Source organism: Ruditapes philippinarum, unplaced genomic scaffold (genome assembly GCF_026571515.1).
Source record: "Ruditapes philippinarum isolate M1 unplaced genomic scaffold, ASM2657151v2 ctg5610_1_1_1_1, whole genome shotgun sequence".
Classification (NCBI taxonomy): Eukaryota; Metazoa; Mollusca; class Bivalvia; order Venerida; family Veneridae; genus Ruditapes; species Ruditapes philippinarum.
The window spans coordinates 158,336-168,993 of record NW_026859519.1 but is presented as its reverse complement, the minus strand read 5'-3'; the positions used below and the strand labels follow the sequence as shown (position 1 = coordinate 168,993).

Genomic DNA, 10,658 nt, shown 5'->3' with positions numbered 1-10,658 from the left:
TTTATAACATATTTTTCAAATATCATTATAAACGAGTAATGCTTTGTATCTCTAGAAACGGATCGTCACTAATAAGCTAGTACCAGTTTAGAATGACCAATATTCTGTAAACTACATCAGTAACTTTCTAACATACATGTACAACAATTCAATACAGTATTACTGACTATAATACTCTGTTGCATCGAGATAATTAATCAAGAATCTCTCACGAACAGGCTAGATCAGAACAAGTCTGTATTTTTCATTTTGTTCTGAAAAGGAATCTCCCCTTTACAAGATATTATTGACAATTCCAAAAATAATAATTTTAATTGACGTATAATTACAGAATTGGTATTAAAGTCAACACATCACTTTTTTTAATACGATCTATTATTCCAATAGATCCTTGAATCAACTGTATGTTTCAATAGAAACATGTTAATTTGTTTGTAATTGTGCTGTCACTTATTTCTCAATTTAGAAGTGCTGTTTAAGTACAGAAAAATAAAACTGTTTCCCGCAAACTGTTTCTGAGGGATTTCCTTTGATACCGTAATTCAGTAGATTTATGCTAAACAACTATACTAAAAATCTTATTACGGGCCTCATACTCAAATTACAAAGCAGATTTCCTTGTATAAATACAATTGTTTCTCTCAGCGAGTATGATTCAGATACTTTCTTAAACTTTATTTTTCAACAGTCCTCATCAAAATGAGGTTCTCATTGTTTTTTTCATTTGTTATTGTCTTTGGAATATATAGTTATAATTTTTCTGAGGCTAGAGAGCCTGTATGTTCTAAATTTGCATATGAAGAACAGCTTTTAGAGAAAATGATAAGAACTGAAATTAAGGTAGAATCAATGGTGAATGAAGTTAAGAAAACTGAGGATAATGTCATCCGTACGTTAAGCGACATTAAACGAGCAGTGTCAGATTTTACTGACATGTTTGCAGACATGAAGGAGAACATAACCGACGAAATGTTAAAGAGAAGTGACGAGATAGAAAGGAGAGAAGGTAAAATATAAACATCAAATTTTTAGAAAATGATATTTGTATACTGATGCAATGCGAAAAATGACTTATATCTTTAGCTTGTAATTTACAACTGATTTGTTTAGTTCTGAATCAATATAACGTAATAGTTCGTATAGCTTCATTAAAACTGAAATGAGAAAATCTGTAATATGATAAATGCGTGGAACATTTAAAATTTAAAGAATCATAAGCTTTAAATAAGAAGATATTTTTTTATAAACCGGTTTCAATGATGACATATTTACCTAAATTTCTATGTTTAGATTGCATAATCTCTATTGATGCAAGCAATAAATAGATAAAGGGAAAAGTGAATATCATGTAACAAAATAAGGACAATAAAAATGGAAAATTTCATAAAGTTGATTGATAATTAACAACCTCGTGCTAAACAATGTGCTAGTACAAGCATGGACATGTATAAAATTCATAAAAATACATCAGTTAATTGTTACACTGCTACACTGTTACTATTCTGTCGTGTGTTTATTTTGTGCTCTTTCTAGTTGATGAGGGGCGTCCTTGGCCGAGTGGTTAAGGGCGTTGACTTCAAACCACTTGCCCCTCACCGCTGCCGGTTCGAATCCCGATAAGGATTTTTGGATTCTTTCATGTGAAGAAGCTATCCAGCTAGTTTACGGAACGTCGGAACGTGTTCTACTCAGGTGCCCGTTCGTGCCTGAAAAATGCACGGAAGGGCACCTGAAGTCTTCCTCCACCAGTAAAACTTGAACGTCGACAAATGACCTATACTGTGTCGGTGTGTCGTAAAACCCAATCAATCAAACAATTCTCGTTGATGCGTCAATGAATACTGCTAGATTTCTAGATTTGAGATATTTCTGCTTTTTGTATAATTCTAATCTATACAAAACAAGAATTGCAGAAAATATGTATGTTAAGATTACTATACCTAACAATCATGTTTCCATGAAGAACATAGCTAACTCGTCATTTTTGGGTTTTTCTTATTAGTGAAGATATTACCTGAGTTTTTATTGCATTAATCTTATATTGAATTACGTCAGGAAATTGCTAACTCTCCAGCCAATAGAAATTCGAAAAAATGAATTGAAATTTGATTATAGAAAATAAGAATATATATTAGAATGCAGGTTGTTTTGCTGCTTAAAAATTTATTTTAAGATGAACACTAGTGTCTATGTAAAACTATATTTCGAATCAAGTTTCGTATTATCAGCAACACTTTCTGCATACAGTTATGTACACATAATAACACATATAATACTTATAGAACTTTGATTACCGTTTGTAATTGTACTTTGATATTATTTTTACAGAATCCTTCAAGATATTATTTGAGGAAACAAGAACAAACCTCACGAGTGACATGAAAGCTAAAAGAGAAGAACTTACTCAACTTCAAGGTATTATTTTTTTCTGTACTTTAATACGTCAATATTCAGTTTGAAATATTAAGAATTTTACTAATGTTTTGCGTTAACTTTAAACTAGTATTGCCATCAACCTATTTAATTACATGTATATATACTAATTTTGAATACAATTCATCATCTTTATTTTGTAAACATGTTTCTATTTTAGCTTTAAAATATCATGTTTTACATATATGTAGATTTACATAAGATATTTCCCCCAACGCTTATATTATAAATCGAATGCAAAATTAAAATCAGGAAGTCTGGCTATTCTTTAAATTTAATCATCGGTTATTGATACGCATTAGAATTCTTATGTTTATATAAAATTTCGCAAAATAGAAACAAGAAACAAGAAATAAATCATAATGAAACAATTTTAAGAAACACGTACTTACTTGTCTTGTTTGTATATCAGGAAAACCTCCGATCGCTTTCCATGTGCATCACGTCGCAGATTTGGTTCTTGATAAAGCAGATGAGATTGTTATATTTACGAAAAGTTTGATTAACGAGGGAACAGGCTATGACACTTCTACTGGAATATTTACAGCACCCGTTGGAGGACTGTACCAGTTTTCTGTGCATTCATGTGTTCCTCAAAGAGGGCATGCTTTCATTGGCCTTGTTTTAGAAGGTAAAGTTATTGCAGCTGATGTGAACTATGATGATGTTTTCCACACATGTAGTGCTTTTGGAGCAATAGCGAGAGTAAAATCAGGAGAAAAAGTTTGGGTCAAATCAACATCGTCAAGTTCCAGCCGCCAGCTTTACCAAGACCAGTATAGGATGATCACTTTTAGTGGCATGCTTGTCAATAACTAAATAAATAAATTATTCAGCATTGATATCAGTAAAAACCATATTTATATATTTGTATCAGACGACACTCAAAAACATTTGTTTTTTGCAAATTGTTTCAATCACTTAAGACTTAATATCACAACAAATAGATAGCTTTTTTGTGATTTAAGAAGAGACCCTATGTTGTATCTATAATAGTTGTATTATATCTAAATGTTATGAAGAATATTAATCATGTTTGTTCACTGTGCTATTTCCTAAAAGCCAAAGTATCTAGCCTTAATATTAAACAATATTTCTTTCTTTTAGAAAATATGTTTATGTGAATCATTTAATACTGCTGTCATCAAATCTAAATTATTTTTTTATCAAATACGATATACAACAACGACGAGAGGATTTCAAAGAAATAATTTATCATGTACTTTCAATTTTTACTAGGCTTACTTTACATAATTGGCTTTATGTTTATGACTAAATATCGTCTGACGAATATTTTGATAACCAATCTAAGAAAAGATTAAGTATTTAGTCATGTTTATCAGTATACATATACAACTATAGTGTTGCGTTTTCAAATAAATATGGCATGTATACATTTGTTCTTTAATGTATGTTGTTATTTTCTTGGCACACAATATCATCATTTTGATGAATACTATGCGTTATTACATGATGGGTTGCCAAAAGAATCAATTTTATCAACTTAAATGCTTACTTTGAAACTCTGTGCACTATCTGATAATTAACTGCAAAATTTTGTTATGGTATATCTGAACTGTATATATTATATTCCATTTTGTTATGTACTTCGGGAGATAAAAAGGAGGCGTATGTGTGTCTGTTTAATGTTGCAATGAAAGATAAGTTTAAATAAAAACTCAAAGGTAATTAGCAAATTTTAAAGCGAAGAAAAAACTTATGCTACAAAATTATAATGAAGTTTATGTAATTATCTTTGAAATTATTGTTTAGCAATTCATACTCTTTTGTTTATATACAAAATTAATAATCAAAAACCAATGGCGCTTTTGCAACTCCTTGAGAATGGTTTTTCACGGTCCTTCATTAATTTTGAAGTGACGTCATTCATGTTATACAGACAAAGCTTAAAGCTGTGCTTAATGTTAGTTTTGTACCTTAAGATTATCAATGATTTGAATTTTCTTTTTTTCTGTTTGTAACAAAAAGAATATCATGATCATGTAGCTTTATTAGTTAATTTATTGAACTCATAAAATAATGATATTATCCTCGCCAGAGACTCACTTGAACTCGGTATTGAATATACACTCGTTCAATATCCTCTATATATCTCTGTAAGAAAACAACTGTAAATAAATAATTATCGTATTTACTACAAATTTGTATAATATTTAAATTTTGTTAATTAAGTAGGTATGTATTTTATTATCGTGACATCTATTACAATACACATCTACAAGAAAAATAACATAGCACCCTTCCACAAGGCCTATATGTCACCAGAAATCATGTAGGAACAATAATCAAAACTAGAACTATCGCTGAATGCGATTCATACCCCCACCAATGTCCTTGACAGAAGACCACTTGGAAAGGTGGTTAAGGGAATAACTTATGTGGCACAAATACATAAAAAGAAATTATCTCTTGGTGAAAAAAAAGACCAATTGTACAGGTAATAGTATAAATAATATATTATCAAATCATGTTCGAAACAGTACAAATAACCTTTCATTTTTCCCAATGTATTAAACATTTTATTTATAAGTCAAGTTTTTGACCTTCAAGTGTGGCCTTGACCTTAATCTGGCACAAGGGTAAGATGGGTTTTTGCACATCACCCAGTTTGGTTGAACATTTGAGTAAAGACAAAGTTTGAAGAAAATCCTTCCATTAGTATAGAATTTATAGAGTAGACACAATATATTGTCTAGTATTGGTTGTATGTAAATTTGAAGACTTAAAAAGGGGCATAACTTTGTCAAAATGCAATACAGAATAATGAAACTTGACCTGCATATCTTATTTGCCACACCTCATATATCTTTTTAATTTTCAAGCAAATGCCTGCGCTAGTTTCAGAATTATTCAAGTACATGCATTAAAATTTAAGAACATTTTCTAAGTCAATTTTTGACTTTCAAGTGTGACCTTGATATTTAGCCGGCACAAAGGTGACATGGATTCTGCACATAACCTTGTTTGAGGTGAAAATTTGAGGTAAAGTTTGAAGAAAATTCTTCCATTAGTATAGGATTATTAGAGCGGACACAACATATTGTCTAATATTTGATTGTATGTAAATTTGAAGACTTAAAAAGGGGCATAACTTTGGTAAAATGCAATACAGAGTTATGAAACTTGAACGAACAGCATATCGGAATTGTGACCCTTCAAAATATTTTTAAGTTTCAAGCAAATACCTTTTCTAGATTTAGAAATATTCAAATAAATGTTAAAATTTAAGAATATTTTTCTAAGTCAATTTTTAAACCTTAAAGCTGTGACCTTGACCTTAAGCAGCAAAAGGAGTGACATAAGTTCCTGCACATCCCTTTGGTTGAGATGAAATTTGAGCCAAGATTTGAAGAAAATCTTTCAATTAATGTAGGACTTTTTTGTAACAGAAAATACGGACATGACATACTGTGGTAATATTAGATTGTTTGATATTTTGACCTTCAATTGTGACCTTGACCATGAGCTGACACGGATGGGCAACATGGATTCTGGCACATCCCCTTGTTGAGGTGAATATTTTGAGCCAAAGTTTGGAAGAAAATCTTTTCAATTAGTGTAGTCTTACAGAGTGGACACAATATTACTGTGTAATATTTGATTGTTTGATATTTGACCTTCAATTGTGACCTTGACCTTGAGCTGGCACATAGGCAAACATGGGTTCTGCACATCCCCTTGTTGAGGTGAACATTTGAGCCAAGTTTTTGAAGAAAATCTTTCAAGAAGTGTAGGACTTACAGAGCGGACACGACATACTGTGTAATATTTAATTGTTTGATATTTGACCTTCAATTGTGACCTTGACCTTGAGCTGACACATGGCGACATGGGTTCTGCACATCCCTTGTTGAGGTGAACATTTTGAGCCAAGTTGAAGAAAAATCTTTCAAGTAGTGTAGGAACTTACAGAGCGGACACAACATACTGTGTAATATTTGATAGTGTTGATATTTGACCTTTGTGACCTTGACCTTGAGCTGGGCACATGGGCAAATGGGTTGTCTGCACATTCCCCTTGTTGAGGTAAACATTTGAGCCAAGTTGAAGAAATCTTTCAAGTAGTGTAGGACTTACAGAGCGGACACCACATACTGTGTAATATTTAATTGTTTTGATATATTTGACCTTTCAATTGTCGACCTTGACCTTTGAGGTGACACATGGGTGACATGGGTTCTGCACATCCCCTGGTTGAGGTGAACATTTAAGCCAAGTTTTGAAGAAAATCTTTCAAGTAGTGGTAGGACTTACAGAGCGGACATGACATACTGTGTATATTTGATAGTGTTTGATATTTGACCTTGCAATTGTGACCTTGACCGTGAACTGACACATGGGCAATATGGGTTCTGCACATCCCCTTGTTGAGGTGAACATTTGAGCCAAGTTTGAATGAAAAATCCTTCAATTGGTATAGGAGTTATAGAGCGGACACGAAAGTGGAGACGGACGGACGGACGGACCGACCGACGGACGGACCGACCGACCGACCGACGCGACAAAGCGAATCCATTATAGCCCCCCCCACATTTTGTGGTGGGGGTATAATTATGCATTTACACATAGAATACGAATTTGAGTCAATTTGTATATTTCTGAAAAACTTAAGAAGAGCGATTAGTAAATCATGAATCTTGATTATAGTTTAAGGAGTATGGTTCGCTTTCGTTTCTGAAGGTTATGTTATCGATGTCCCCGAATCTTTAATATCGTTATCTTTAAAAAGCAAAACACAAAAAAGAAAGAAACAAATGAAAGGTCAACATGGTTATTTCATTTTAAAGATTTTAGTTGTCCATGTAAAATAATGCCGCTTATTCTAACATACCTTTTATTTGTAATATTAAACTTTGGTAAATACGAAATTTGAAATACTAACACGTATTAAATGAAATGAATTGTATGAAGGAGTGTTTTGTATTACAAATAAATACACGTTGTTGATATTCCTGATGAATACATATAATAACGCTATCATGAAAGTAAATAAAACTCTCTAGTGCTTACAACAAATCTAGTACATTTTCTAGGAAATTTAAATATTAAATGTTTAAATTTGTACTATGTTCCTAAAATATTTGTTCTTCATCGCACACTGTAAGAGGATATGTTTGAGTAGCAAAGTCATAGCCTGTGTTTAACCATTTATCCTATATAACGACCAGTTTCTATTCTAAGTGGCAATATCCCGCTTCTAAACTGGCAAAATAATGGACGTTCATATTTCGCAAGATACTTGACTATTTCTCTGAGTAGTAGCGAGTAATTGGATCACGTGTCGTCGAAAGCGTAATCATTGATCTAGAATTAAAAAAACACTCTTAATTAAAGATTATCGGGGACTTTTTTAACGTCTCAGGACCAATTGTTACGGCATATCCCATAATCATGATGTTTTTTTTCAACCTGTTGTCGCCCTTTAATTGTAGCCTATTCCAGAAGCGTAAAATACATATCCAGCGTCTATACAGACTAGGCAGTCAACCTGCATCACCGTTTAATGTGATTGTGTACACACAATAAGTATCGTTATAAAGATATTGACCGGATATATATAAAATGAAAAACGACGTTATAAACGTGCATTACATTAAATAGCTGAAAACATTTCTAGATTGCATTGTGTTCTTATATGATACACTTGTTGCTCAAAATACCAATATTATAAATTATAGAAAGCATGTCTTAAAAAAGGTATTGTCGTATGTAACGGTTTTTAATAATAAAGAGAGATAATCGGTTATAGGTTTTTAATGATAGATACTTTGCCTGACCGGCAATCAAATCAAGTATGTTTTATTTTAAAAGCAAAATTATATTCATTGAAAAAACTGTCATATAATTTTAACAGTTGTGTATCTTCGTAAATATACAAGAATATTGTTTTGCAAGGAACCCGTACACAAACATCTATTTGTATCATGCAACATACAGAAACTTTGATTAGATAATTACTTGTAACATCATTGTAAAACTACCTACGTGTGGTATGAATGTGTATGATGTATTTGTCAGGTTTTCTTTTAAGGTTAAAGCTTTAAGTTGACTAAAATATAGCTTGTATAATGGTTACATCCTTTAAATATAAATAATCACTTAATCAGAACACATATTTTACGTATGTACTATTTTCATTGATATAATTCATGTTTTTGTTTTCGCTTATGTTTCTACAAAGGGAAGAAAAACAGTTTGCAAACATTGTTTGATAATAGTACTTGGTATTTCCCTTGCATTGAAAAGCTATATTGTACATATTTTTGCTTAAAAGTTTGGATGTTTCTCTTAAAACAGTCACTGCCAATATTTTTCCATCAAATTTACGATTTAAGATCGTAACAATCTATGCCTTGAATCAACTAAACCTTACACATTCATTTGTTTTGTTTTACGTAAATAAACGATTTTTATTGTTGCATGAACATGATAATCTGTTAGGTTTAGAAAGGGAAGTAACACCTTTAGAGTAGTTGTTATTGCCCTTGCATTGAAAAATATATTACTTAAAATTTCGGACAGTTACACAAATCTTAAACTAGTCACTGATATATTAATTTACAATTTTAAATCGTAATACTCTACCTTGAATCAGCTAAACCTTACACATTAGTTTTCATTTTTTTTTGATTTCGTAATTGAACAACTCCATGTTACATTGTTTTCAATTATCATTTGATGAAACCGGTATAAAAAAATCTCAAGTAGTCGGAGGCCAATAAAGATATACATCAATACTAGAAAGAATAAACAGGTCAGTTATCAGTAGAGAGGAAGTGCATGTTGGTGACATGAATATATGTTTATTTTTTTATTAGGGATAATTGTAATAAGGTATTTTCTTACTTTGATGTAGAGGAGCGTCGAGTGTGTTAGTCATAGCACTTCAACTTTTTTTTTTTTTTCACTAAGGTAACAACACTTATGTCATATTTAAAAAGTGGGGCCTAAAAAAATAATAAAAAATAAAAGGCAGTCTGACCGGGACGTGAACAAGATACCATCGAAATACCGTACCGCGGTCTACCGACTGAGCTAACCGACCACTTACACACTATCTCCCCTACTTAGTGAATAGTTCTGAACTTCGAAAATAGAAATTACCTTCAGAAATAAAGTGGTCAGATAAATGTCCTATTAATTTTCTTATATGAGAAATGGTTCTTTAAGGCCCATTATACACCAGAAATATTTTTATTTCCTTAATTGTCTGTGTCCTGTTATAATTTCAGTTACACATTTCCCAATTATCTCAGCAATATTTTGCTTCTGTTGCTGTTTGGCAATAAGTACAGATATTATGATTTAGTATGGAAGTCAAATACTACTTTCTTGTCATATTTTTCTACTTTCATAACAAAAAGTTCACATTCAGCTCTAATTCCTTTTTGATTAGAAGCATTTGGCATACTCTAAAGTCAAATATTTGAACGCCATAAAACTCATGTATGCCGTTAGCAAGTATTCTTTCAATGGCAAAGTGTGTTATTAATCAATAAGCCAATATATGCAAAAGAAAGAAAACATGCATTTCAAAAAAATAGAAAAAACGCGTAAATTACCGATATTCTAATGCAAATAATTCCGCTGTGCTCTAACATTTGATAGTTCTTTTATGTACAGATCTTTAGAATAAAATAACCGGTTAGAGAAATGATTACGCAGTTTCCCAGATACGTACCGATTAAAGTTTGATATTAAGATGCAAAATTGATACACGTATACTTCTGTGAATTGATTAAATTATCACAGTTCCTAGATAATTTTAACGGTTGATATCTTTAAAATCTTTAAGAAATTGAACCTTTTATAAACTTGAGATCTGTTCGTCTAGCCATCAAATTCGTGAACACAACTTCCCATGAATCCATCTCAATTCATTATCATCACGTTTAAGATGCAGATATAACTTGAAAATCTAAGCCTCATTATCATCCCGAACATTCAAATACTGATAATTTGGGTAAAGCACATTTATCTTTACAGACAAATGTTTCTTATAAAAAAGGTCCGAGTGAAAAATTGCAATAAAGCTGAATTCATTCAATTATGTTTTTAAATGTTATCTGTCTGTGCTTATCATTTTGATAATAGGGATATGTTGCAGGGTTAAATATTTCATTAATTAATCCAAGTAACAATAGTCTAAAAAGATGATAAACGTATTATAACATCTTACAAATTCAATACATATAAAAACAAAA

At 31.4% G+C, this 10,658-nt stretch overlaps 1 protein-coding gene across 1 annotated transcript; it reads left to right on the top strand.

The window, feature by feature from the left end:
• The first annotated feature begins 656 nt into the window (after positions 1-656).
• On the top strand, positions 657-4,552 carry LOC132756797 (uncharacterized). Its single transcript, XM_060747934.1, has 3 exons — positions 657-1,006; positions 2,329-2,415; positions 2,846-4,552. Exons 1-3 carry the CDS (start codon positions 700-702, stop codon positions 3,250-3,252), a joined length of 801 nt encoding a protein of 266 aa, XP_060603917.1. The 5' UTR covers positions 657-699; the 3' UTR covers positions 3,253-4,552.
• Positions 4,553-10,658: the final 6,106 nt, after the last annotated feature.

Excerpts from the sequence above, each read along its gene's own strand:
- LOC132756797 (XM_060747934.1), top strand. The coding sequence starts at position 700 with ATGAGGTTCTCATTGTTTTTTTCATTTGTTATTGTCTTTGGAATATAT. Across the intron at positions 1,007-2,328 it reads CGAGATAGAAAGGAGAGAAG|AATCCTTCAAGATATTATTT; the intron begins GTAAAATATAAA and ends TTATTTTTACAG. Across the intron at positions 2,416-2,845 it reads AGAACTTACTCAACTTCAAG|GAAAACCTCCGATCGCTTTC; the intron begins GTATTATTTTTT and ends TTTGTATATCAG.